Source organism: Hirundo rustica, chromosome 9, assembly GCF_015227805.2.
Source record: "Hirundo rustica isolate bHirRus1 chromosome 9, bHirRus1.pri.v3, whole genome shotgun sequence".
NCBI classification, from domain to species: domain Eukaryota; kingdom Metazoa; phylum Chordata; class Aves; order Passeriformes; family Hirundinidae; genus Hirundo; species Hirundo rustica.
Window position 1 is genome coordinate 2,475,503 of NC_053458.1, and position 27,499 is coordinate 2,503,001.

The 27,499-nt window shown below is 54.2% G+C and overlaps 1 protein-coding gene across 3 annotated transcripts; it reads left to right on the plus strand.

Annotated features, from left to right (window-relative positions):
- Positions 1-3,362: 3,362 nt before the first annotated feature.
- Positions 3,363-26,571, plus strand: KANK4 (KN motif and ankyrin repeat domains 4). Of its 3 annotated transcripts, none has more exons than XM_040073072.2 (10): positions 3,363-3,420; positions 14,278-14,356; positions 15,718-17,544; positions 18,487-18,598; positions 19,823-20,035; positions 20,573-20,660; positions 21,030-21,249; positions 22,608-22,750; positions 24,230-24,430; positions 25,019-26,571. In XM_040073072.2, the coding sequence occupies exons 2-10, from the start codon at positions 14,341-14,343 to the stop codon at positions 25,106-25,108; spliced, it is 2,910 nt and encodes a 969-aa protein (XP_039929006.1). In that variant the 5' UTR covers positions 3,363-3,420; positions 14,278-14,340; the 3' UTR covers positions 25,109-26,571. The 3 variants fall into 3 exon arrangements, with proteins under 3 accessions (XP_039929006.1, XP_039929007.1, XP_039929005.1); XM_040073073.2 differs by lacking the exon at positions 3,363-3,420 and adding an exon at positions 10,386-10,912; XM_040073071.2 differs by lacking the exon at positions 3,363-3,420 and adding an exon at positions 10,946-11,362.
- Positions 26,572-27,499: the final 928 nt, after the last annotated feature.

Here is a 27,499-nt window from a genome sequence, read left to right on the forward strand (position 1 = left end):
AGAGATCTGTGGGAAAATGAGAACCTCTCTACAAGGGGACAAATGAACAAAGAAATTCCTTTTGAGGAGATTTGGAGTCTGTCAATGGATGTGTGAGTTCCAGCTGTGGTTGTGCCAGGGCTGCCTGATCTATGAGCAGCAGCATTTCTTGTTCATTGCAGAAACCCAGACTGGTTTGAGTTGGAAGGGACCTCAAAGCCCATCCAGTGACCCCCCTGCCATGGGCATGGACACCTCCCACCATCCCAGGCTGCTCCAAGTCCTGTCCAGCCCTGGACACTTCCAGGAATGGGGCAGCCACAACTTCCCTAAACCTAAATATTTGCAAGGACATAACAATTTCTTTTTGGGAACACAACTACAGCAAATTTATTTGCCAGGCAAGCCCCCGTGGTTTGATGTGAACACCACAGGGGTGATCCGTGTGCCGTAAGCAAATGGAATCTTTTCCATCTCACTTTGGGGGTCACAGGATGTGCACAGCCAGGGTGGCACAGGGCTGAATGAGCAGCAGGTTGGTTCCTGGAGGCTGTTCCCTCTCCTGGACACAGAGGTTGTATCTACGCCTCACAGCTTTTCCTGTCTGCATCCATCTGGCTGGGATGTGTAGGGAAGTGCTGGGTTTGGGGTGTGAAAGGGGATGCACAGTCAAGTTTCATGATAATCACGGCTTGATCCATAAAACCCTCCCAAATGCAGCTGCTTTGTTGGGTTGATATTTGTATTCCTGCAGCACCCAGAAGCATTTTTGCCCGGTTCATGCTGCCAGCCAACAGTGGAAGGCCACAGGCATGGTGGGAGGATGGGGCAGGGTTTTGGCATTCCCAGACCATACAAGGCAGCTCTGTGAGCACAGCAGAAGTTTGCAGAGAATCTACAAAAATGGATGTTGGCACAAACGTGACATCCTATAGAACAATAGTGATTCTGTGCTGCCTTTCCAAAGGGGCTCGATCAGCCCCTGCCCTGGCACTGCAGGCTCTGGACACGACATCAATTCCATTTTCCTCCCAGCACAGGACAGAAGCCTCTCCCTGCTCCTGTCTGGCTGCTCCTGGCAGCTGCAGGGCCTCCAGGAGGGTCTGATCCCACCCCTGTAGGGAAACCTTCTTCCCCAGGGAGTGCCTTCCCCATCCAAACCACCATCCACCCTCCGAGGCATTGCAGCCAGCCAGCAAAGCCCGGTGCCTCTCTTAAAAAACACACATGAAAGCAAAATCAGGTGGTGAAAGGCTGTAGGAAACCACATTCTTGCTGTTCTTTTCCCCTCTTGTATTGACCTTTGAAAAGGAGCCCTTGGGCGGCTCCGGGCGGCGGGGCTGACCTCCCGCCGTGGAATTTCACCTAGTGATTTCTGTGGCACACAGAGATCCTTGGAGCGGCTGGTCTGGCTTCAGAAGTAAATCGAAGTGCCTGTGGCTTGACAAATAAACAATCTGAAAGCGCTTAATGACTCACAACCTCGCCTAAGAATAGCTGAACTCTGCAAGATGGAAATTGGGCGCGGGGAACGCGGCCTCCGACGCTGCCCGAGCGGGGAGCTGGAGGACACAGTGGGAGATGGGCAGGGTGAGGCTGTGGCTGCATTCCTGATGTCCCCTCCCAGCTCCTGGCAAGCGGCATCTCCGAGGATTCTTCGATATTCCTGTGTGTCAGGCGCCTTGGAGCGCTCCCCACATTCACTTTTTAAACGAATTGTTGGGTTTCGTTTGCGCAGGCAGCGAAGTTCTCCTCGTTCATCCCGGTTTGTTTGGAAGCACCGTTTATTCTCTGGGATTAAAGAGGGGTCACACAAGCTCTGTATTACACTTCCAAGCACCTACAGCTCATGGAAAAGACTCTTTTTCCTCCAGTTTTTGAGCAAGTAAAACCTCAGTGACTGAAAAGGGGAACTGGGTTTGGCTGTTTCCTCAAAAACGGGGGTTTTGGCAGCTGGCGCTTTTCTGAGGCACGCTTACAGAAACGTGTGCTGCGAGCTGCCACCACAGCTTCTTACCCCCCACACACACCTTTGAGCACTTTAACCTAACCCCAGGGAAAAGAGAACAAAAACAAGTTCAGCTGAACGTCTGCGACCACAAGAGCTTCCTGTAGGTCCTGAAAGGTTCTGCTGCAAAAGCCTCATTGTTGTCATTAGGGCTCAGGAATCATCACGGCTTTGGGATGAGCACAAGGGATGGGAAATGGATAAGGTGCACGGTCCCAGGAGCAGCAGGAGAGGTGCTGCCTCTCCGAGGCCATGGCTGCACATCAAAGTTGGTTTGTTGATCGGGATCAAGAGATAAAAATAATGTCAGAATCACCTCCACCAGCAAAAAAACCCAAACCGATACCATGATCCCTCTCTTGCGCACTGCCAGAATACCCTGTGTGCCCCAGCAGGGGCTGTCCTGGGAAGCCTGAAGGATCCCACACTTCTCCCTAAGTTCTCCAATCTGTTGTTAGGCTCCTGAGGAAATGTGTTCCTCTCCCTCAGCCCCTGAGCCCCTCACGTGGAAATGAGGGCAGACTGCCCCTGGGCAGAGCCCCAGTCACTCCTGAATTGGATAATGGGATATTTTATTCCTCCCTGTTTACCAGGAGTCTGGGCACTGCCAGGAGGGCTCTGGAATTTCTGGGTGCTTGGGCAGCAGCCAGAGCCCAAGCCTTAGATCTCCCCTGTGACATTCCCAGTCAGAGTTTAAAGGTCTTTGGGTTCTTCTGGAAGGCAGGGAGGGATCCCAGTGAGCCACATCCATCCCCACTGGATGTTGAGTTCCTGGCCCAGATGGAGACCATGTGCTGCCCCAGCATCACTGGAGCTGCTGCTCTCCCACGCTCTGGAACAGCTGGAGCAGGGCTGGGATTTGCCCCCGTGTCTCAAAGGAAAATCAAAAGCTTTACGTAGCATTGAAGGTATTATTTGGCATCACTGAACTGATTTCTGCCTGTCCCCACTTGGTGCGGCTGGATGGGATTGGGCACACGGGGAGGCTCAAAGCCTAAAACACAAACTGCCTTTTCTTCACAATTTCCATGTGATTGCATTCAGGAACAAGGGTCGGGTGGGGCCCAAGGGCCGAGCCAGAGAACAGCTGGTGCAAAAACACTTCAACTTCTGCATCCCGAGCCCATCCCCGCAGATTTCCCTTCCCACCGCTCTCCATCCGCATCTGTGCAAACAGGATGAGCTGCAAAAGTATAAATAAAGCGTTCAACTGAATACCGCGGGCATGAGGGGAAGTTTAAAAAAAAAATTTTTTTAAAAAAAAATCCCAAAAAAGCAGCTTTCTGTCCTCCCACAGCAGCCGCTCCTCCTGGCTCCCGCTGTCCCGCCCGCTGCCCGGGGGAGGGCACCGGGTCCCGCTCCGCCCCCGGGTCCGCCTCGGGTCCCTCCCGGAGGAGGCAGCGGGATCGCGGCGCTGCGCTCTGCCCCTGCAGGTACGGCCGGGACCCCGGGGCCCGCCAGCCGCGGGGGGACCGGGCACGGCAGCGGAGCGGCTGCCGGGGTGTCCGGGACACTCGGCGGGGTTTGGAGGCGGTTTGGGGGTTGCGTGTGCGGGGGAGCTCAGGGAGGAGCGCCGGAGGATGCTCGGGGGGTGCCTCAGACGCTGCTCCAGGGGTGAGCTGGAGGATGTTCGGAGGGGTGTTTTGAAAGTGCTCAGCGATGCTCCAGGGCGCTCCGGGAATGAGTGGGAGCGCTTTGAAGGCTGCTCCGAGTGTGCTGCCTGGTGCGCTCCGAGGGTGCTCCGGGGGTGCTCCAAGGATGCTCCGGGGGTGCTCAGGTCTCTTAGCCCCTCGCGTGGCTGCCCGGGGCCAGCATCAGCCGTGGCTCACTCGGGACAGAAGCGTGTCCAGAGCAGCCCTGGCTCCGGGATGGAGGCAGCTGGGAGAGGGCAGGAAAGCTCCCAGCCCCGGTGGGACCCCCAGAGGTCACCGTGTGAGGGCTGGGAAGGGCCCCCAGACGCTGGGCATTGCAGTAGAAGTCCCCAGAGTTGTGTTTAGCCTCAGAACCGAACCATAAAACCCTGCCTAGCCGTGAAGATGTGGCTCAGCCAAGCCCCAGCCCAGCCTCCGGGCTGAGCGTGGTCTCCCCCTCCTGCCCGCAGCCTCTCCCCATTTCCTTGCCGGCGTTCCAGCCGCCAGGACGGAGCAACTCTGGCACCGTGACTCAAACTGGCTCTGGCCGGGGCTGCGCTCGGGTTCCCGGTGTCCCGAAGGGGCAGGGAGCGGATCCGGGACAGGGAGGGACGAGGAGGGACGGGCAGCGCCTCTCCCTCGCAGGCAGCATCGCCTTTCCCCGGCCGCGCACGCTGCCAGGGCATTTCGGAGCAGCCCAACTCTGCCGGGACCAGGCGTGCCCCGGGCAGCTTTCCCCAGCTCCCCGCGGCCAGCTGGTGATTTCACACCCGCCTCAGAGCTCGGGCTGTGCTCCGGGAGAAATCGCGAGCAGGGAGCGCTGAGCTGCTGCAGCGGGGTGCGCGTTGCACATCACTGAGGTCGCTGGAGAAGGGGCTGGGTGGTCCATGAGGAGGTCGGTGAAGGCAGGACGTGGGCTGGACAAGCTCAGCTGGAAGTTCACGTGAGTTCAGGGTGGAGGAAGTCGTGGTCTGGATGCTCCGGGTGTGATGTTCACTGTCCAGAAGTGGGTCTGGACTCTTCAGGGATATCTCATTCTCCTGACAGCTCTGGGATGTGACACTGCCGGGAAGGGTTTCGCTTGTCCAGAGCCACCCTAGATATTTAATATTTTAGCTGTGTTGCCTAAATGAAATTGGTGAACACCCAAAAACATTGCTCATGCAGGGCAAGGGTAGCAGCCACAGCAATGTGAAAAAAACCAGCACTTGCTTTTGGACACGTTTTCCACTCTTCCAGGTAGTTTGTGTTTGATTTCCGATGGGCTAAATGGGAAAAGCTGATCTCTTAAATGATACCTGAATGGCAGAGGAGGAGGGGTAACCTGCAACCTCACGTTAATCATTGATTATTTGTCACTTTGATGGTAATATTTAAAAAATAAATATATCTGCTGAAATAACAGCCTGATGAGCAGGGACCTGGCTGGGGAATCTGTGGTTGAGGAGGGATCAGTGAATGGATTCCTGGAGCTGGAAGATGCCATGTTCAGGGAACCTGTTGCTGCTGAAGATTAGATGTCAGGGAGCTTGTGCTGCTGTGGGCTCTGTCAGACTCCTGGTGCAGTTTCCTGTGACTAGGAAAAGCACGGTCACATTCTGCTCCTCTCCAGAAAGTCCTGTTGTGAGGAAGGTTTTATCTCCCAGGTATCACCCCTTCATGCAGTGCTGGGCCTGTCCCATTCCCACACATTTCTTTGCCACCGAGCAGGAATATGACATTGCTTCCCATTAAACAAACTCTGGCATGGGAACCTTTTGGGAGGGAGAGGTTTGGTCTCAAAGCATTCCTTGAATCAGGAGCGGTGTTTAGATCCTGGGACATGGCTGCTGGATGAACACAGCCTCATTCACGAGCTCGGTGCCGATTCAGGTCCCTCCCTTGGTGGTTTTACAGCTGCCAAAAATTTTGAAAGTCGCATTTTCATCACTGTGCATTACAGCCCAGCTCATCAAATCTTGGGTCTTTTTAGGGAACCTTTGGGAGATACCACAGGGATGACCGTGGCCACATTGATGAGGGAAAAAAAGTCAGTATGGAAAGTTATTGTATTTTCCATTTGGTGCCCCACTTGACAGGGGTTATGTGACTCTGCCTGGCCCCAGAGCAGCGGGATGCAGATTTTGGTCAATAAAACCCTGACCCCAACTCCAGGGGTGTGAAGGAGCCCATGGCTTGGGGCAGAAATCCTCGCAGTGACAATGCCAGGGGAGAGCAGTGGGGAGGAACCAGCTGCAGGGAGCTCCTGCTTCTTCAACCCTGTTTATTTTAAACCTCAGTGGAATTCATGTTTCGGGAAGCCTCGAGTCCTGCCCATCCCAGGGTTTAAACAGCACATGGAAGAGAAGGTGATGTCATTATTAAGATAATAACACTGCCAAAATGGACAATTTGATGGAGTCAGAAATGTGAAATACGGTGAAAAACCTACCCAGACACAGAGATCTCCATCTTCAAAGTGAGAATATCTTAAATTCCTCTTTGCAGCTGGTTCCTCTGCCCATCAGGGTTGAATGTGGTGTAAATGAGCAAGCTGAAACTACACCAGCAATATGTGGCTGAGGCTTGGTCAAAAACCTGGAGGAAAATCCCCATTTCCTAAACGGGTGAGAGGTGGGAAATGCTGCTCCGGGGCTCCCAGCTCCCGTTATCCACACAGAAATCACCAGCAGAGGAGGAAGGTGGCACATCCACCCTCTCTGCAGTCCCAATCAATGAGGAGAGCGGTTTCAGGTGGCCTGAAAAAGAAATGTTCCTGTGTGAAGAGGTTTTTAAACTTGCCAGGAGTGTGATCAATCCAAGTCTTGTTGGCTCGGGTCAGAAATCGATGTGAAATGGCTCCGTGTCTCCGTGGGGGATGGAGGTGGTTGCCTGGGGAGGAGGAGAGAAATGCAGTAGGGTTTTCCTTAAAAGCGCTTAAAATTTCCCACTTTGGCCACGTGGGAGTTATTCAGTATCATGGCAGCAAAGCTTGGCTTGTCCCAAGGTCAAGGAGGTGGAAACCAGCAGCTTGGAAGAGACCAGAAGCCATAGCAGGGCTTCATATTTTTGCCTCCAAACTTGAGGCAGAGAGTAAAATGAGGCACCTCAGGTTTTTGTCCGCCTTCTGACCGTGGAGCACTTTTGTTTCGGGGCTTTGGGTGCTTTTTGTGATCACCTGGCTCTGGGGAAGAAGACTTTAGGGAAAAACACCACCAGAGTTTTCAAGGCATGGGATAAAATCACGAGAATCGACCAAAGCTTTTGTAAGTCTGTGGCTGGAGTGAGCTGAAGGTCAGTCGGGAAAGAGGTTATCAGAGGAGGGGGTGAACGTGATCCTTTTCCCCTCCTGGTAAGCCGTAAGAGAAGGAGAGAGTTTGGATATCTGATACCTCCAGGTCTGACCCGTCTCTAATGGAAATGCTGGCAGGAAGCTCGTAACGTTTATTAGACAGCAACGAGCGGCTTTAATAAAATCAGTATCCGCACAGCTTTATTACAGACTACGGTTGGGAGAGGGGCCCGAAATGGCTGTTTAAGTACCCAGGGTTGCACCCCCGGGGCTTGCTGAGAGAGATCCTCTTCTGTATTGAGTGGTGCCGGCTTCATTATCCATCTTCCTCGTGAACCCTCTCCGCTGGAACCCCGGGGAGGCCCCACACGCCTCCAGGATGTTTTCCATGCGCACAGCCCCCAGCTCCAGCCCCATCCGCCTCCTCCTCCGCTGCTTTTTTTTTTTTGCAGAGAGAGGGTGGGAGGCCAGCCCGGACCTCTCCATCATCAGCCACGAGCTGATGGGTTGCAGAGAGAGCTCCCAAATTGCTTCCAGCTCCCAGCTCTGCTCTGGAGGTGCCGCCGGGCAGGCAGCAGCCGAGGGAGTTTCCTCTTGGGGTGCGATAAGATCCCGCTGCTGCGGGGCGCCCGTCGTCATCAGCCGTGTGCTGAAACCCTCCACTGCCCCCAGGATGAGGGCTCTTCCCATAAGGAACAGGTTTTGCATCCAAAGTCGAGTGCTGCTGTGCCTCAGCACGTGCCGTGGGTGATACCAGCGCAGAGGGAAGCCCAGCACGTGTGGTGTGCCTGCAGGCTGGGATGGATCCAGCCTGGAAACTTTTCCTCCTGGGTGCTGTTGGGTTTACAGCAGTGGCTCAGGCATTGTCTGGTCTCCTCACTTTAATTTTGGGTCTGCTCAGCTGCCTTCTGCCCCCTCAAGCTGCTGTTCCAAGGGATGCTGTGGGGCACAGGACCACTGGCAGTGGTGATTTTGTGATGCCAGACACACGTGGGAAGGCGGGCTCCCGGGATTCAGACCTCATCCAGCAGGAACCCTGTTCGCTCTCACTTTGGGAAACCTCACGACAACTCCTTGGAGTGCAAACCAGGACTTTAAACTGCTTTTATTTAGCTAGGTATATATTTAATCCCACAAAGCTTTCAAACCCCTGTTTTTTCTGTCCTGGAGGGAAACTCCTTCCCGTGGCTGTGCCAGCGGGCAGCGGATCACAGCGGAGATCCCACCCGTGTGCATGTCCCCAGCAGACTGGAAGTGGGTTGTTTTTCTTCCTTTGCAGTGAAAACAGAATTGAAAAATCCGTACAACAAATATTCCCCGAGAGGCCGTTTTTATCCCTGGTATGTCCATTTGCAGCGATAGCTCCGGCGGTGGTTGTGCAATCCAGACCGCCTGGATGGAGCAGGTTTGGGGTGTAACCCTTTGGGTGCCGAGGGCTGGCTCTGTCTGTGGGTCACCCCGAGGTGATCCTGCCGCTCTGCTCAGCCCTGTGAGGCACAGCTGGAGCGCTGTGTCCAGCTCTAGGCTCCTCAGGACAAGAGGGACGTGGAGCTCCTGGAGTGGAGGCTGTGGAGATGAGGAAGGTGATGAAGATGAGCACCTCCAAGCCCGGGAAAGGCTGAGAGCGTTGGGTCTGGTCAGAGTCGAGAGGAGATGACTGAGAAGGGACCCCATCCATGGATGTAAGTGTCCAAAGGGAGGTGTCAGAGGGACAGGGCTCTGCTCAGTGGTGCCCAGCAATGGGACAAGAGGAATGGGCAGAAACTGATGCCTGGGAATTTCCACCTGAACATGAGGCAGAACTTCTTCCCTGGGCAGTGACCGAGCCCTGAGCAGATTGTCCAGAGAGGCTGTGGAGTCTCCCTCACTGGGGATATTCCAGACCTGTCTGGACACACTCCTGAGCAGGGTGCTCTGGCATGACCCTGCTGGAGCAGGGAGGTGGCACTGCATGGTCTCACTTGTGTCCTCCAGCCTGAATCGCTCTGTGACGGACCCGTGGTGGAGAGGAGAGGGGGTGAACCCCCAACCTGCCGTCCCACAGGGATTCTCTGAGGGGAGGGGAAGGCAGCAGCCCTGCCAGCATCCAGGGAGGCAGCAGTGGTGCCCAGGAGGGGTGGATGGGATGGCTCTTGAGCCACTTCAGAGCTGTCTGGTTCCTCTCATCCACGGGAGCAGCTGGCAGAGCAAACCCCACCCCGCTGCCTGGTGTGAAGCAGCAGCAGTTTCAGGCCGTGACCTCAGTTCTCATGCCTGGGGGACAATCTTGGTGAACCCCTTCCCCACTTCCCACCCTGCAGCAGCCCCCTTGGGCAAAGCTATCAGAGGCTGGATGTAAATCCATCAAACACCGGCCTGTAATTAATTAATTTGCGTGTTTTGACTCCTTCCCTTCATAGCTCCCGATTAAAAGCTTATTTAAGGGGTCACAGACTTCTTCAGTTCCAGAGGGATTAAATGTGGGAACAACTGTGGGTCGTATGTGGGTAATTGCAATGAGGAAATGCTCCAAATTAAAGCTTCCTGCTAGCTCTGTCCACTGGGAAAACCACACAATTCTTTCAGAATGACTTTCAAATCAGCGTCGTACAGAAACACGCGTATTTTTTCCGTCGTGCTGCTTTGTCTGGAGAACGCGAGCGGCAGAATGCGCTCAGAAAAAGACGAACGAGCGTAACTAAAGCAGAAGAATTCAGCAGAAAACGAGCCGGCTCGCTCTGGAGTTGGTTTGGAACCTCAGGCTCAGTAATTGCTTGTGAAAGCAGAAAGCCTTCGACACCGAGTCGTGGCCCCGCGCGGTGTGGGACGGAGCCGCGTGGGAAAGGCGGCGGTTGGGAAAGGCAGCGTTTAAGCGGCTGCTGAAATGATTTCTCATTCCTCGGGTAGGGAGTTTTAACCCATCCGTGCCTCGGGGAGAGCTGGCAAAAGGACAAGCGCTGCTGGTTCTCTACGCGCCCAGATACTCTGCTTCCTGCAAAGGCAAAGCTTGTCTGCTTTTCTTCAAAGTGAATGTGTTAAAGTCCCGTTTGGGGCTTGCAGGGAGCTGGAGCGGCGCCAGCAGCTCTGCTCTCACACGGTGACAAGATGTGGTTTTCCTCCCTAGCATGAGATTTGGGTCGTGCTGCTCGTTCAGCGATGGGAAAGGTGCTGGCACTGCTCTGTGGTGGGAGTCCCTGGTGAGAGCCCCCAGCAGAGCCCCCAGGTCCCAGGGGATGCCTCCACTTCCCAGGATTTTCTTTCCCAGCCCTGGAAGAGTTTTGCAGCCCTGAACCACTCGGCCTTTGCAAGCACGAGGTTGTTGCAAGTTCAGTGCAGAGGCTGAGGGATTTGTCCCTGTTGCCAGCCGGGAGGGGCAGCAATCCAGGGTGCCCGAGGGGAATGCCAATGCAGGAGCTCAGGACAGGCTTGGGACAGGGCACTCTGCCCATCACTGAGCCACATGCCACGAGCACCCTGCCCAAAATCACAGAATCACAGTCTGGTTTGGGTTGGGAGGGACTTTAGAGCCCTTAAATCTCGTTCCACCCCTTGCCATGGGCAGGGACACCTTTCACTGTCCCAGGCTGCTCCAAGCCCCGTCCAGCCTGACCTTGGCCACTTCCAGGGATCCACGGGCAGCTTTTCCGGGCAGCCTGTTCCAGCAGAGTGTCTGCCCTGCCAGCTGGAAGTCAGGATGGATAACCCCAGAGCCAAGGAGAGTTTGATACGGAGAGTGCCACTGTCCCCGCCGGGGATCCCGGGGACACCGGGACACCCTCTGCCCGTGCCCCCATCCCGTCCGGCATCTCCTGCAGCTGCGGATGGATGGGCACGGCGAGACGAGCTGCGGGGACAAGGGCGAGGGGCTGTGCCTGCTCCGCGCGTGGGAACGCGGCTCCGCCGGGAGGATTCGGGGACGCTGAGCCCTTCTGCAGCTTCCCCCGGCGGCAGCCGGCTGCGTTTCATCGGGAGAGGCGCTCGTGGAATTGCTAATGCTCCAGCCCGGAGGTGCAGCATGCGGAGGGGCTGCGGCTGCAGCATCAGGTACGGCCACAACCCCGCCGTTAATTATTGACTCTCTCTTCAATTATCAGCCCTGATAAGGGAGCACCCCCCGCCCCCCCCCCTCGACAGCCCAGGCAGCGCTCGGTGCTCTGTGTTTTCTGGGAAAGATAACTCTTCCGCGGAAAAGTGACTCGTTTTGTGCGCCGGCATCGAGCTGTCCCTCGCAAAGGTCATCCGGGAGCAGTGGGCTGCTCTCTTGGAAAATCAATCCCTCTTTTGTGCTTCTTGGTTTAAACTTGTGTTTGCTTTCTGAGCAAGGTCACAGCTCAGCTGACCAACTTTGTAACTGCTGGAGCAGGCTGGGGTCCAGCCACGCCGTGTCTGCTGCTCCGAACCCTTCGCTGCCGGCTCCGGGCATGGGAGAAGATGCTTTGGAGGGAGGCGAGAGCTGCTGCTGCCCGGGGGGTTTGTAGGTGCCGGTGTGAGCAGGTAACATGAGAAAATGCTTCGCTAACCAGTTTTTCCTTTCACCACGAAGTGCTGGAGCCGCTGCTGCAGTGCAGGAGAGCAGACAGGCAGAGCTCAAGTCGTGTTGTGTTACAGCTAAGGAGACTGTGCTAACCTGCTGGTGGATTATCTTGTTGTTTACAGGCTCAGGGTTAGCAGTTTTCAGGTTAAAATTACTAGCAAGACGCTCTGGGAGGATGGATTTTGTGGCTGTTTGTGGTATGTGGTTGGGTTAATTTGTAATTTAAATGTTTGGGGGTGTCTCGTGGTGCTCTCCTTTCTGCTGGCTGGGGTGGATGGGAGAGCTGCTCACATTGCCTGGCAAGTGGGATGGAGTGAAAGAGGGGTTAAATGTGAGTGCAAAGAGCCAGTGTTGGAGTCCAGGCTGGTTAAAAAGACAGTACATTGTCCCTGCAAACGGGCTGCCCCAGGGAATAAAACCACTTCGCTCTGTGCTGTTGCCTTCTCACATATTTGGCTTCTCCGTTTCCATTTCTGTATGTATTTATTCCTGCCTTGAGAAAAACAGCCTAGTTCCAATCTGGATTAATCCTCCCCGCAGCCTCTCTGTGTAGCAAAGGTAAAAATCAGCGATGCGTGGGGAGCAAAAGAAATGTTCTTCAATTTTATTTAACAGAGGAAACTCAGCAAATGTAGAACCTGACAGAGGGTCAGGCTAACAGGTTTCAGCAGGATGGAGACGCATCTAGAACTGTTACCCTGCCTCAAATTACGGGCTGGACCCTGGGTGTAGGGGTCTGCTAGTTCTGGCAGATGACTTCATATTTTAATCTCATTTTTCTTAGGAACGGGCATGGGAGAGCAGCTGTGGGGTCCAAAGAGGCACATTTTTGGCTCTAAGCCACCTTCTCCATGGCTGAGCTGCCCCGGAGGGGACAGGAGAACATCAGCAAGCTGGTTGGGTACATTCAGCATCCTTTTACGAGGCAATTTTGAAGCAGATTGGTCAAAGGAGAGTAGTCATACTATCAGTTTGGGCTGCAGAGTTGGGACCCGGCCAGCTCATAAATGATCCAAATAGATGTAATTATCTAGATATTAAAAACCATCCTATTCACTGGCTTTCCCCCCCTTCCCCAGCTCCTTTTGAATAAATGACCTAGAAGAGCGGAGTGTAGCTGGTCAGGCTGGAATTTGCTGCAGTCAGAAAATTAAGGGAAAGAAACAACATTTGAGAAAGAGGCTGGTGTTTGTTTTGGCACGTGCTGCTCCTTGGCAGGAGGAGACAGAAGGAGCTGCCCTTTGTAGAAAGAGTGTGGTTGATTGGAGAGCACATCAGGAGCTTTCCAGGAGCTCACAAGGTGCTGGGTGGGCATCAAAGTGATCCTCTGTGACCCTGCTGGAGCCTTGGAGAGCTTTGATGTTCTCCTTGAGCTGGGACCTTCCTGACTTTCCATCAAGGCTGTGCATTGATGACTATGAACGTGCCTATGTGACTGGCAACTGATTGTTTCTTTAAAAAGGTCTTGATCTTTCAGAGTATTTGTGATAGAATCATTGAATGGCTTGGGTTGGAAGGGACCTTGAAGATCATCTCATTCCACGGGCAGGGGCACCTTCCTCTACACCAGGTTGCTCAGATCCCTGTCCGAGCTGGCCTTGGACACTTCCAGGGATGTGGCAATGTCCTATGGTAATGATACAGCAGGGTTTGACTTCACTTTTCAGCTGGTTTTTGGTAAAGGTCAGCTAGAGCCCCTTCTTGGGGAGCTCTGGGCTGTGGCCAGGTGCTAAAGCCCTCGCTGAGGCAAAGCTCTGCAGGCAGAAAATGAGTTAAGGCTTTGGTGGTTTGGTCCATGAGATGGGTGTGAGCTGGGGCTGGCTCAGCACAGGCTTTGTGCTGCTCGCTCCTGCCCCGAGAACATTGCATGGCTCGGGGAGGCACTGGGGGAGCAGGGATGGAGCAGGGATGGACTTCCAAACGGCTGTGGGACTGTCTCTGGCCAGGAACCAAACTAGATACTGTAAGGAGAATCATAAACAAACAACCTGCTGTTGAGGAAACTCCCACTTCATCCTCTGTAGCAGAAATTAAAACCAGACCTTCTCTCTTGGAGCGTTGTTGTCCCTCTCACACAAGCCAGGGAGCCTCCTACTGTGATATCCAACTGCCCCGACCTCCTTCACCCTCCCCTGCCTCCTCCCTGTGCCTTTCTAAAGGATCTGGAGGAGAAAAGCTTCACCCAGGACCTTTCTTGTTCCCAGCCTTAATTTCTTATTCTCCAGGAGGGTCTCATTGGTGTCCACATGATGGGAAGGAGCTGGGGAGTAACACAGCCCCGAAATGATGTGAAGATCTCAGTGCTGACTGTGGTAGATCTCCACCTGAAATTGTTCCCTGAGCCAAAAGCGATTTGTGTGTGCTTCAGTGCAATTTGGTGCAGGTTCTTTTTAACAGTAGGGACGTGCTCTGAAGATTCAACGTAAAATTTGAATCTTTGCTTGCTATGGATTAAAAAGGAAAAAAAAAAAAAAGGGCAAACCAGTCATTTCTGTGCGTAGTTTATACCCCTGTTGTCAGGGATCTTTTATTGTGTTGGATATCTCCAGCTCACAGGAGTCAGTGGAGAGTCCCTGTGCCATTGATCTCAAATCATCCCAAATGTCTGTCTGTCCTCAAACCCTCTGTGATGCAGGGAATGTTTTACAAGGACCAGCTCCCTGGGATGTGTCTGTCAAGCACAAGCTGTTGCCTCTGGAAAAGGAGCTATTGATTTTAGTGGCTTCAAAGCCCTTGGACACCACTGGGCTGCAGAAGATGGGAAGTGGGAGGGGGGTGGCCTTTGAAGCCTTGTAAGGCTTTAAGGAGAGATGAAGTTCACACGGCTGAGCGTGTTATTTTATTAAATTAGAAGTATCCATTTCTTTTTTTCAAGGGTGAAGCGACTCCTCAGCCCTTGTCAGAAGATGCTTAAGTGACAGCCCAGTTGGACTCCACCATGGAGAAGACAGAAGGTATGGAGCCTACAGGATGTTTATTTGTTCATTTATTCCTTGAAAAAAAAAGAAACCAAAAAAACCCAAACAAGCCCTGGAGTAATTTCCTTACCAGAAATGTTGTAAATAACCTGTTCTCTGTAGCTGTGGGGCCAAGAGGTGAAAAATGCACTGTTCATTATTACACAGATTTCTTATAAAGCACAGCAAAGCAGGTCCCGGCTCCAGATCAGCTCATATTTGTCCTCCCATGCTCTGGGACAGATCCCTGCTCCCACCCTCCAGCTGTGCTCCTGTGCCCTTGGATGACCCTAGTGGTGTCTTCCCTCTGTCCTTCCTCTGACTCTCACCCAAACAGCACCTCAGCACCTCAGTGATGCTCTGTGACGAGCAGCACCAAAATCTGTTCCAAATCTGGTCCTCTCCAGCTGCTGCACCAGGATGGAGACAAAGGGCTCAGCCACTGGCCCTGGTGCCTCCTCCTCCTCACTGAGCCCAGCTTGTTTGCTCAGGGGTGCAGAGCAGCCCAAACCACTGTGATTTCAGGGACTTCCTGCATAAAGGGAACGATGGGTGGTGCAGAAGTTTAAGTGTTAACCCTCGAGGTGGAAATCTGGGGGCTGTGAACGTTTGCAGGCTGGAGATGGCTGTGTTAAACCGTGTTAAAGGGGGAGACTCTGGTGGAGAGCTGCTGTTTGCCTGTGCTGGCTGGGTGGGCAAACACCCTGACACCCATTTAGTGGTGATTTGCCTCTAAGGTTAGGAGCTGTGCTGGGAGCTGAGCCGGTCACCTTGGGACGCGCGTGTTCCGCATGGCTGCGGCTCTGAGCCCCGGCTGGCGCTGTCTGGGGCCAGCCTCTGCCCGGATCCATCATTTTCAAGGAATAATTTGTGACCTGGTGGCTGCAGATGAAGCGAGGCAACGATTTTCCTGCTTGGCGTGTGCTGCTTATGCCACCGGAAAGTTCAAACCGAACCAAAAGCCTTGAAAAATGTTGTTGTCGTATATTGATCCCACATTCTGTTATTGAGCCGGGTTTATTATCCACCAGGCAGCTCTCTGTACCTGCACAGACACGTAGCTCTGCCTGCAAAGCATGCTGTTTGCTTAATTGCCAATTAGAGCCATGATTTGAGGAAATTTTTGGCTTCCTCAGTGCAGCAATTACCTGATGCACCTCTGGAAAGCCAGATCAGAGCTTGGTGCGTGTCACCGTGTCTCTGCACAGCTTCACCACGAGCCTCCGGGATAACGAGCTGCAGCCCCCGCCTGCCCAAAACTGAGATGAAAAGAGGAAAAAACATCCCCTCCCTGCTCTATATTTTTTTTTCTCCCCAAAATTCAGTCATTTCTTCTTTTTTGGGGGGTGTTGTTTCAGCAGATGGCCAGCCACCCAAACCCGACGGGGACAGGGAGCAGCCCCGCAGCCTCCCCTACTCCCTGGAGACACCCTACGGCTTCCACTTGGACCTCGACTTCCTGAAGTACGTGGACGACATCGAGAAAGGCAACACCATCCGGAGGGTCCACATCCACCGCAGAGCCAAGCAGCCCAAATTCAGCACCCTGCCCCGAAACTTCAGCCTGCCCGAGAACGGCTCCCGCGGCTGCTCCGCCGCCTCTCCCAGCAAGAGCTGGACCTCCACCTGCTCCTTCCCGCAGCGAAAGGCGTCCCTGGGGGAGGAGCCCCCCCGAGCCCCGCTGCTCTCCGAGGCGGCGGCCGAGGAGCCGAGCTACCGGAGGAAAGCGCTGCTGGCCGAGACGCGGCGGCAGGCGGAGCCGGGCTGGCCGCAGGATGCGCCGCGGGCGCGGCCGCAGCTGCTGCGAGCCTCCAGCATGCCCGAGGCGCTGCCCCCCGGCCGCAGCCCCCCGGCAGGACCCTCGCCCCTCCGGAGCCCTCCGCAGCGCTGCCCCGAGCAGGGAGGCTCCGAAGGCACCTCCCGCCCCAGCTCGGAGGGCTCGGCGTTAACCCCGCCGCGGGAGATGAGCTCGGAGCGGGGCGGCTCCGCAGGGCACCCCGGAGGGGTTGTGGCCGGGCTGGGCCCCGGGCAGCCCCCCTGGCAGAACCAGCAGCTGCAGGTGGTGATGGAGAGCGGGGCCGAGGAGGGTGATGCCGGCGATGCCGGCGGCCGGCCCGGTGTAGCCGGGGGTGAAGCATCGCCACCGGCTGCGCTCCAGCTGGCAGAGGAGAACGGGAGCCCTGCGGAAAGGGGGCTGAGTGTGAGCGAGATGGATCTGAATGTGCTGAAGGAAGGTGAGGAGAGGAATGCCCAGGCTGGAGGCAAGAAGGAGAGAGGTGTTCCCCAGGCTCCTGACGCTGGAGAGCCCGGCGGGGTCACGGTGCTGAAGCAGCGGATCGCTGACCTGGAGGAGCAGCTGGCCAAGAAGAAAGAGGAGCTCGAGCAGGTCAGGGCAGTGCTGGAGCAGCAGGATCATGAGATCCAGGAGAAGGAGAAGAGCATTAAGCTGCTGGCCAGCTCCAAAGCCCAGCTGGAGGAGCAGCTGCTCCAGGAGAAGTCCAAAGAGGCTGAGCTGCGCTGGCGGCAGGGCAGCGGGGCCGTGCAGCGCCTGGATGCCGCGGTGAACACCGAGCTCTCACAGCTGACACGGGTCCGGCAGGCCCAGGACAAAGGCGTCAACGTCAACATCCCGCTCCCCACCAGGTCCATCGGCTGCGGCGGGCACGGGGCAGACATCAGCGCGCAGGCCGTGGAGGTGGGCAGAGGGCAGGGACTGGCCGCAGCACAGGGACCTTCTGGTGAAGCCAGCACGGAGGCTGGGCTTCCTGCTCCATGCTTCACCCCGCTGCAGATCCACGAGCACCCCGGCGACGACAACCAGAACCACCAGAACCACCAGAAGCACCAGGATTCCCATGGCAGGAGCGCAGCCGCCAGCAAGGCAGGCTGTGGAGAAGATGAACCTTGGGAAGGGCTGCATGAGGAAGGTGCCCCTGGCCACGAGGACGTGCCGGCTGTGGACCCCATCGGCCAATATGTGAAAAAGATCCAGGAGCTCCTGCAGGAGCAGTGGCTGTGTTTGGAGCACGGGTACCCCGAGCTGGCCAGCGCTATCAAGCAGCCGGCCTCCAAGCTCAGCTCCATCCAGAACCAATTAGTTAATTCCCTCAACTCCCTGCTCTCTGCCTACTCCTCGCAGGGGCCCGTGGATAAGGAGAATTCCAACACACACTATCAACAGTTGGGTAAATAATACTGGCGTAGGCTTCGATGTGTCCGGGCCAAATCTTTTCCCATTTATTTTGAGCGTGGAGCAGGGGGGATGTGGTGGAACAGTTGTTGTCAGTCAGATCAGGAACAGTCTCGACAAGCGTGATGAGAAAGGCAAATCTCTGCACATCACAAAAGTTATGGGTCTGACATGGAAAAGTGCAAACAAAATGATGTAGGAGCTCATAAAGCGGTGGCTCATTTATATGCAGGCTCAGCTTCCAAAAGCTGCCGCGCTGGTGGCTGTTCCATCAAATAAACATTCTTTTTATTTGGATTGGACATCTCAGTTTGCAAGGATATCAGGCTGGTGCTCATCTGGGGTAAATCAGTGTGGAGCTCTCCAGAACCCAAACTAACTGAGCAGCCAGGCTGGGAAAAGACCTGCCCCCACTCACAGACCTTCATCTAAAATAAGTTTAGCTTATATGAAGATGGGAATGCCTGTTCCCTGGGGGAGGGAGGGGAGGGACTTGCATATAGATAAGAGACTTATTCCATAATAGATAGCCACTGTTCAAAGTCCAATGGAAAAACTCAATCCATGTAGTATTATAGCAGATTTGTATGGGAATCTTCCAATACATTGCTACTGGGGGGGAAAAAAAAAATCCAAAACCAAAACAGTATTACAAAAGTAAAATCTACTTATATTCATAGGACAAATGCATAATTCCCAGTCACTTCCTTTATATTCCCAGTCACCTGGAGATGTTTGAGACCTGTATTAAAGGTGGCAGGGCAGGTTCAGGCTGTGGCCAGCTACATCTGTAATTTTGCAAAACATCCAAAGACTCTCATAAGATGAAGTAAGATGCTTACAGTTATGATTTGTAGCTTGTTGCTAGAGGTTGGTAATAACTACTGCTAATTATGGCGCATCTGCTTAATTAATCTATTATTTTGTATTTTGGTAGAAAACTTTCCAACCACAAGTCTTAAATCCATCATGAAAAAGAAAGGTTATGGTTTCCATGCAGGAGGCAATGGGACCAAAAAGAATCTCCAGTTTGTTGGGGTAAATGGTGGGTAAGCATCCATTCAGAAGATAAAAACTGCCTTTTAACGTGGAATGTCCTCAGTATCGCTGGAGAAGCCATTCTTTCTCCCCCTCTTTTCCCCTCCCAACCTTCTGATTAAAAGGCCAGGTGAAATAGAGCCTCTCTTCTCCCTTCTTTAATCCAGCACTGACAACCTGTGAGTAACCCTGTTAAGGAAAGGTGTGTTCAGAGCAGCTGGGGACTGACACTCTCTGCACACCCTTCTCCTGGGCCTTCACCCAAAACCCGGCTGGGGAAGGTGGGAAGATTCCATGGGAAGATTCCCACTGACCTTGGTGGGCTTTGGAGGAGGCCAGCACTGCCTGGGTGGGCACGCTGCCACTAACCTGCCCCCACGCTCCAGCAAAGCCAACAGCAGTTGTTTCAGGGCCTGGGAAAAGACTTTTTTGGTAAATAAGGAATTACCCTGGGGTGAAGGAGACTTTAGGTTGTGCTCCCCATTCCGGGTGTGTCCAATATCCAACACTCCTTGGCCTGTGAGCTAAGCAGAGGCAGCATCTCCTGCATGAAGGGTGCAGGACATGTGTCACTGTCCCTGGGCTGGGCAGACAGCTGTGTGTGCCAGTCTGGATGCTGCTTTCTGCTCGCACCCTGCTCCTCTGACTTCCCAGTTGCTGGCTTCTGCCAGATGGGTGCAACTTGGAGGGACTGGAGGAGTCTTGCATACCCTCGAGGAAAGTTCTGGGGTCCATCAGAGTGAAACGTTCTGTTTTGTGGAAGATATTGTTAATATTAATGCTTTTGGACGACCAGAGGAGAGATCTCAGTCAGGGCTGCTGGAAGGGTGGATCCAGCCCGTGCAAACACAGCTTTTTTGTCTCGTGCTCCTCGAGGCTGCCGATGCTGCCAGTCCCTCCTTGCCACAGGGGCCGTGCTGCTGTCACCCTGCCACCGTGCCAGCTGCTCCTTGCAGGGAGGCAGCTCCCAGCCCCTGCCCGGGCTCCGTGTGATGGACATCCCTCCAAAACCCTGAAGTAACCTTGCCTGCTGCTCGTTAACTGCTTCTGTCGCGCTCCTGCTGCTTACGGAGCCAAACAAAGACTAACCCCGACTTCGGCCGTGGCTCAGACCCTTTAACCTGCTGCTTCTCACTCCGGGCTTCACCCAAGGCCCATTGGTGTCAATGAGCCTTGGTCAGGCCCCGTGGCTGCGCCTGGGGAAGGAGGGAGTAACGTGTGGTGTCCTCAAATAGCTACGAGACCACGTCAAGCGAAGACACGAGCTGCGACGACAGCGCGTCCGACGGCGACACCGAGACCGAGGCCGAGGGCAGAGCCGGGGACGTGGAGCCCGAGCAGGCTGCAAGGGACAGCAGAGAGCCTTCCTCGGGGGAGAAGCGCGAGGATGAGGATGGTGATGGCGAGCAGGAGGCATCAGCAGCCTGCTCTCAGCACCAGGCTCACAGGTAACCGGGACAGCGGGCGGTGGCCGCAGGACACGGCGCTGCGGGGCTGGGTCGGGGCTGCTTCTGCTGGGTGGAACAGCAGCGCTGACCTCTGCAGGCAAGGGGAAAGGCTCTAAAGAGCGAAATGTTTTCTGAGTTACTGCAGAATCTAATGGGGATTGATTCAGGCCCTACACTCGGCACTGAGTCATGTCTGGTGAGTTGGCTCATTTCTCCCCTCTCATGGAAAGTTTTTTGGTAAAGTTCTTTGCAGGTTCAGGAGTAAGATTTTTTTTTTTTCCCCCCTACCTTAAGGGATTTTGTAGTAGATGAAGTTGGACACACAAATCAGTGGCTCTGGGCTTAAACCTTTGCTTAAATGCTTAGCTTTGTACGTAAAATCTGTGTCAAGTCAATGGGACGATTTGTGTCCAATAATTTAAACACTTAAATGTGTTGGACATATTCCAACCCAATCTGCCTGCGTTCTCCTCCTCGGTTCAATACCTCCTGCAAGTCCTGTCCCACGGTGGATTCACAAAAGTCTTTTCCCTTTAGATGCAAACCCTCCGAAGATTTCCTTGCTGCCTGCCAGCTCCTCAGTGAACACCTCCCAGAAATCAGGAGCACAAGCAACAAGCATCTGGTACAGATATTTCCCAATCCCATTTCAGACACGGTTCACGCTCTCTGTTCACTTTAATGGACGAGATTATCCCGATGGCACATTGCAGGCTGTGCCCTGGACGGCTTTTGTGAGGAGAGGGGGGTGAGGTGACATCTGAATCAGTTTTAGAACAGCCAAAAAGAAAGGAACGGGGGGGTTGGGGGGGGAAGAAGCTGAAGGCTTTGTCTGGTTACTCGTCCAAGTTACCACAGGAAATTCCATTCCCCCTCAAGCTGTAGCAGCAGTCGCAAACCCACGAGCTAAATGCTGGCTGGGTGGTGCCAGAGCAGGAGCCGGGGCAGCCACCGCTCCGCAGGGACGGTCACGGTGACACCTTGGTGTTCGCAGCAGCACGTCCTCGGCTCCATCTCCCAGGAGTGGTTCCAGGTGTCCAGCCACAAGTCTTCCAGCCCGGAGGCGGTGGCAGCGTACCTGGAGGCGCTGGGGGACGTCCAGCCCCAGCTCCTGGAGACCGTGGTCAACCTGCCTGACAGGAATGGCAACACCGCTCTCCACTACAGCGTGTCCCACTCCAACTTCCCGGTTGCAAAGCTCCTGCTGGACACGGGTAGGAACGGCCACTCTGCCCAGCCAGGGCTTTTATTGGGCAGGGGGTGGGGATGGCTCTTGCAGAGGGGTCGTGGTCCCGTGAGTGATGGTTGCACAGGGAATGGGGACATGGACACTCCCAGAAAACCTTGAAGGGGGTCCGGGCTCCTCCCGGGGAGCTCAGTCAGGAGCTAAAGGAGGTGGGACAGAGGTGGGGCTGAGCACCAAGAGCCACCTCCTGCAAGGGCCCCATCCAGGAGACAAACATGGAGGCAAGGTCCATCCAGGAGAAAAACGGGAGCTCGAGGTCCATCCAAAAGACAAGGATGGGGCTGAGGTCTGTCCAGGAGATCCGGCTGACCTCAAGACTGGCATCCTCCCCACAGCTCAGCTCTGGGTCTGGGGATGTAGTCAGGGGTCCCAGCTGAGGCTCCTCAGGGACATTAAGGCTCATTGGTGCCCTCACACATCTTGAGGGCTTTGCAGCCTGACTTGGGGATGGCTCAGGGTTGCTCTATCCAAAGGGATGTCCCTCATGGCCCCAGTCCAGGTAGGATGGGGTGGCTGCCCAGATTCTAACAGCAGCCAAAGCCACATCATGGCTCGAGGCAGGAGGATCAGACGCTTGAGAGCATAAGAAACACCCCCAGCACACCAGAAAACGTCCCATGTTAAACTATTGAACTTTCAGCTTGTGTCGCAATGAAAGAACAAAAATCTCAGCTGAGCTTGTACAGGGCAAAAATGTGCTCGTGCTCCGAGAGAATAGAGGCACTTTGGCCTTTTCTCATGGGCCGGACAATCCATGAAATGTTTGGGAAATGGCAGATTATCATACACATCTATAACGCGATTGTTGCCGCAGAGGCGCGGGGAGGGAAGGGTCTGAGGCAGCTGGTTCCTCAGGGCGAGGCTGGACCCGAGCCCTCACCCTCAGACACGGCTCATTCCTCGTGGTGGAGCTGGAAATGGGCTCTTTGAAGTGAAAAATGAGTGAAACGGGGCCAGGATGTTTTCCACGCCCGCCGGGTGATGGGCGTCCCTCTGCTGCTCCCTTGCCACGGGAGCCAAAGCAAACAGCCCGCAGCTCCAACCAGCACGCGCTCGAGGCATTAATTATCCCCCTTTAATTTCTGTTTGTTGTGGTCTTCAAAGTTAATTGGGTTGACCTCAACAGTTGTAATTAACTGTAGCACCAGGAGCCGTTGAATGCAGCGCTCGCAAGCTGGGGTATTTAAAACAGATAAATCCCCGTCCTGTCTCACTATGGAATAACTCCTTTTCCCGGGAATATCGGATGCCACGCGTTGTATGACTCCCTCTTTCCTTTCTGCTCCCTCTGGGTGATGCACCGTGGGCTGGGTGCATCCCCTGCAGGCGTGTGCTGCCTGGACCTGCAGAACCGTGCCGGCTACACGGCCGTGATGCTCACGCCGCTGGCGGCGCCCGAAACCCGCCAGGACATGGAGGTGGTGATGAGGCTGCTGAAGGAGGGAAATGTCAACCTGAGAGCTGCCCAGGTGTGTGACAGGAAGCAGCTGGGGGAATAGTTGGGGTTCCTTACCTTCCGTGGCGGCGCCAGGCTGAGACTCGGCAGCAGGTACGGGGTGGGGTTGGAGCTGCTGCTTCCCAGACGTTCCAAAAGCAGCCTCAAGTTGTGGACATCCCTGGGAAGGGGTGTGACAGCTGGGGGAAATGGAGAAACTGAACGAGGCTGAAGATTTTGCAAACAAGTTTTTCTGAGGTGAAAATCAGAAGTGGCACCGGGGAGGAGCAGCGAGGGCATGGGAGCCCCAGGTTTGCTGGTGAGCTTTGTCAGTCACACATTTCAGTTTAGAGATGAGAGTGCCCTCATCCATCTCTGCTCCCAAACTGCTGCAAAAGTTACTCTAGATCGGAATTAAGCTGCCCAGGAGGATTTGGGGAACCCACATTTGGGAGCAGCTGGGCAGTTTGGCCGTGCTGCTGCAAGGAACTTCCACGAGTGAACAGGCTGTCTTGGTTTGGGACAAATTTGGGAGAAAACTCCTGTATAGGATCCCTCTAAGGAAGCAAACTTAAGTGGCCCCTCCCTCCAACCGGTCCCGTAAAAAAAACCTCTTTGGAGAAAAGTGGAAAAAACTATTTTACTAAACAAATGAAGTGCATACAAGTATAAAGAATGAATAATATGAAACAATAAAACCTCTCCTTCTGAAGTGAGATGGCAAATTGAGAAAGTCCTTGCCGTGGGTGGAGCTCGGCTCTCTCTCAGTGTCTCCTCAGTCCCAGTCCCTCCGGCGCTGCTGGAAAATGCCGAGGTCCAGGCCCTGGTGGACAGCAGGTGCAGCCCCCAGAGCTCCCCTGGGTTTTCGGTCCAGAGCAGGTTTAAACAGTTCCAAGAAAAAGGAAAAAAAACAGTCCAGGGAACTTCTCTGCCCTAGCTAGCTGAAACTAACTAAAAGCAAAAAAATATCTCTGTCCTGCAGTCTCTCCAAGCCTCTGCTGAACACCCCGTCTGCAGTAGAATGTGGAGGAGTCAGGCAGTTTTCTCAAAACAAACTCCGCGCTTCTCCTTGCTCTTAGAACCAGTCTCAAAGGCACAGGACTCAATATACAGCACAAACAGAACAGAGGATTGGCGATACAGGCATCATAAAGTTACCCTAGGACACAGGCGTCTCTCACAACACCTGCTGAGGAGCCCCGGTGGGATTTAATAACAACACGCAGAAAGAGGGTGCAATATTAATAGGAATTATTGTCATATATTTCCCATGCAATAACAACATGCAGCGTTGTGATATCTGGTTATGGGATGTGGGTTAGCGGTGGGCTTAGTGCTGGGCTGATGGTTGGACTCGGTGACCTTAGACAGCTTTTTTATTCGATCTAAATGATTCAGTTATTCCATACATGGTATTGTTACTGTTGTGGTTGTTAGCCCTGACAGTCGGAGCGAGCAGGGCCGTGGGAGGGGGTGCGCAGGCGGTGCTCAGCCTGTCCCTGTGACCCCGCAGGGAGGCCAGACCGCCCTGATGCTGGGGGTCAGCCACGACAGGGACGACATGGTGCGAGCCCTGCTGTCCTGCCAGGCCGACGTCAACCTGCAGGACGAGGAGGGGACCACGGCCCTGATGGTGGCCTGTCGCCAGGGCAACGCCGACATCGTCAGGCTGCTCCTGGCCCAGCCTGGCTGCCAGGTCACCCTGACCGACAAGGTGAGGCTCCAAACACCGCTGCACCGGGGCCAGGGGGGAGAGCCCAGCTGGGATCTGGTGTTCCAGGCAGCAGCAATCCCCCGGGGGTGCGTTTTAAGTGTGATTTCAGTCCGTTTTCTAATCAGGGCATCGCTTTCGGCAGGGTACCCCTGGTTTTGGTGCTGCTGTGCCATGGGTGGGGCGGCTGTGACAGCTGCCCATAGGCTGGGCAGGAGCCTCGGTGTAATCCTAAAAAAAAACCCAGATGAAATCCTGGGTGTGTGGAATCAGCAGAGCTCCAGCTCCAAGAAATTAGCAGCAATTAACTCCTCCCTGTGAAGGGAACCTCGCCATGGGGATGTGTGGGATGGGGCTGGGCTGGGAGCGGGTGGATGTTCCTCCAGCTGGGCCACAGGGCTGCGTTTGGAATTAGGGGACGATTTTCTAATTAAACTCTAATTTTATCTGAGACGTGCAGGAGAGGCATGGCTGGGCTGTGTTTGGTGTGCTTGAGGTCCAGAGGGAGGTTTGGGACGGTGCAAAGCAGGGAGGAACGGAGAGATCTGGGCACGGAGCAGGGGTTCATTGGGGACCTCCTCTGTCCCGCAGGGTGGGAACTCGGCGCTGTCGCTGGCACACGGGGACATCGCCGCGCTCCTGCGAGCCCACATCGAGCTCAGCCCGTCCCTCTCGGTGTGACTCGGCAGGGAGGAGCAGCCAGGACCAGGAGCTGGAGCTGGGAGAGAACAGCTCCTGCCTGAACCAGCCCCGCTGTGGCAGGGCCAGAACAGCGGGGTCACAGGGGAGGAACCTCCCCGCGCCACCTAATAATGTTCCTTGTGTCTAGTTCTCCTCATTCACCCCACTCACAGCCCTAATCTGCGCCACAAACGACTCCAGACTCTCCCACCCGCTCCTCCCGGGGTGGATTTGGCAGGTGAGCAACCAAAACGAATGAGAAAAAGCACATTAAACAGCAACACTTAGTCTTTTGTAACCTGAGGTTATGGGCGTCCTTTTAATCGACTGCTTAGCTGTGTCTCATTTAACTGGTAAGTTTGTGTCCTAATATTTATTATCAGCTCTTCTGTAAGTAGTGGCAGGCAGCGATTACCCAGGGTATGTAACAACAAGCACAAGCTGCACGGATTGCGGAGAGCGTAAAATCCCATTGATGTTGTAAGAATTAAAAATTAATGCTCTAGGAAAATATTTGAGTATGCCAGACCCAAACACGCAGACATTGTTTGGCCTGGGTTTGGAATGACCATATGGCCGTTATTTTTCCCTAATTAAGTTGGAGCTAACGGGGAAGCTCGGCCCGTTGACGGGCTCTGCGTTGTGGCGGAGCAGGGCACTCCAAGCACTGGAAGATCCCAGCAGATTCCCATCACAGGGTGTGGGAACTTTGTCCAAGGGCTCCGTGGAGTGTGGCTTTGCTGGCCGATGCCTTCTGGACCTCTTTGCTTTGCCTCTGCTCCGTTTTACTATTCCCAAGCTCCTCCCGTAAAGCCAAGCCGTGATTTAGCGGCTGGCATCGGCTCTCCCCCACCATGGAGCACCCACGGGGTCCAGCATCACCTCAAATCAGGGGTTTTTCTTGAATCCCTCTGCTTCTGGCAGAGAGGGAGGCAGGGCTCAGGCCCCACTTCTCCAAGCATCCTTGTTTTGCTGCACCAGGATCCACTGGGTGCTTTCCCTTGGCTTTGGTGGAGCAAACCAGATATCCCTGATTAGCTAATTACTTTTTTTTTTTTGGAAGCAGAAGTAAATTCCAGACCACTCTGGTTGTTGTTCGGTCAGTTCACATCCTGACTCTTGAGCTGCCTTGAGAGCCCATCCTTGCAGGGAGGGGAGAACAGCCCTGACCTCTGTTTTCCATGGAAATCTGCCATCTGCTCAGTTTTCTTTCCTTTCTGCACGTTTTCAGTCCAGAGCATTCACTATCTCAAACTCCTGCCTATTTTTTTTTTTTTTTTTTAAATCCATATCCCAAAATGCCTCCTTTATGTACAAATAAAACGAATTAAACCTTTTCCTGTGTGTGTTCCTGTCCCCATGGCTGTGGCTTTTCCAAGGTGGCTTCCCAGCCCTGCACAGCACCAAACCTGCCGTTTTTGGTTTTTTCCTTCAGCTCAGTGACTCCCCCCACATCCCCAGAGCAGGGGGTTCCTGCACAGATATGCCAAGGTGGGATATTTTTTGCAGGATTTCCCCCAATTTGTGTACAAAAGTTGGCATGGGCATCTCTGCCAGCCCCAGCTGCAAACAAAAAGAGCCACAACACTATTTTTGGACAGTTTGCACTGAGGTTTTTTTTTTCCCTGGCAGCTCTGGACTCACACTTGCAGAGAGGAATTCTCCTGCTGCTTGCCTGAGGAAGGTGAAAGTTCCAGCTTCAGCAGGATAAATGTGGGAGATTCTCTGCTAAGCATCAGGGTGGCTTTGGGAAGCGCCTGCCTCCTCCTCCTCCTCGATTTGGGGACAGGGAAGTTATTTTTGGGGTGTGCTGCAGCTCTGCAGGGAGGCACCACAGAGTTTGCTGCCTTCCCCTGCCCCTTCCAATCCCCCTTTCCCTCCTGTTCCCATCCCTGCAGCCCAGGCTGGTTTACTGCATCCCTAGGATGTTTATTTTCATTCCTGTGCCTCGTATTTCTTCGTTGCCCCTCAAACCAGCCCCCGGAGCAGCTCCTCTGCTCATGTGGATCCTGAGGGATCATCCATGGATTGATGCTGCCCCTGGCATCTCCCACTGCCCAAAATTCCTGCTGTCAAAGTACCAGACTGCACCAAAAAAAAAAAAAAAAAATCATCTGTGGGATCTCAATGCCACAAAGAGCCAGAGCCAGCCTTAATTTATATATTCCAATATCACTGTAGAGATCAAACTAAATATAGGCAAGGAGAAACACACCCCCAGTGCGAGCACTGCGCAGGACAAATGGAGACAATTAAGTCACAGCAAGGGAAGGAATTAATCTGATGATCTTTACAGGCTCAGCATCCAGCAGCACATCAGCTACGAAGGGAAAGAATGATGAGGAGCTCGGCTGAACGTGGTTTTTCCACTCTCCTTATGGGCATTTCCAG

Bases quoted from the DNA above. Each gene is read 5' to 3' on its own strand.
- KANK4 (XM_040073072.2), top strand. The intron at 22,751-24,229 runs GTGTGTGACAGG...GTGACCCCGCAG, and splicing joins TCAACCTGAGAGCTGCCCAG to GGAGGCCAGACCGCCCTGAT. The intron at 24,431-25,018 runs GTGAGGCTCCAA...TCTGTCCCGCAG, and splicing joins AGGTCACCCTGACCGACAAG to GGTGGGAACTCGGCGCTGTC.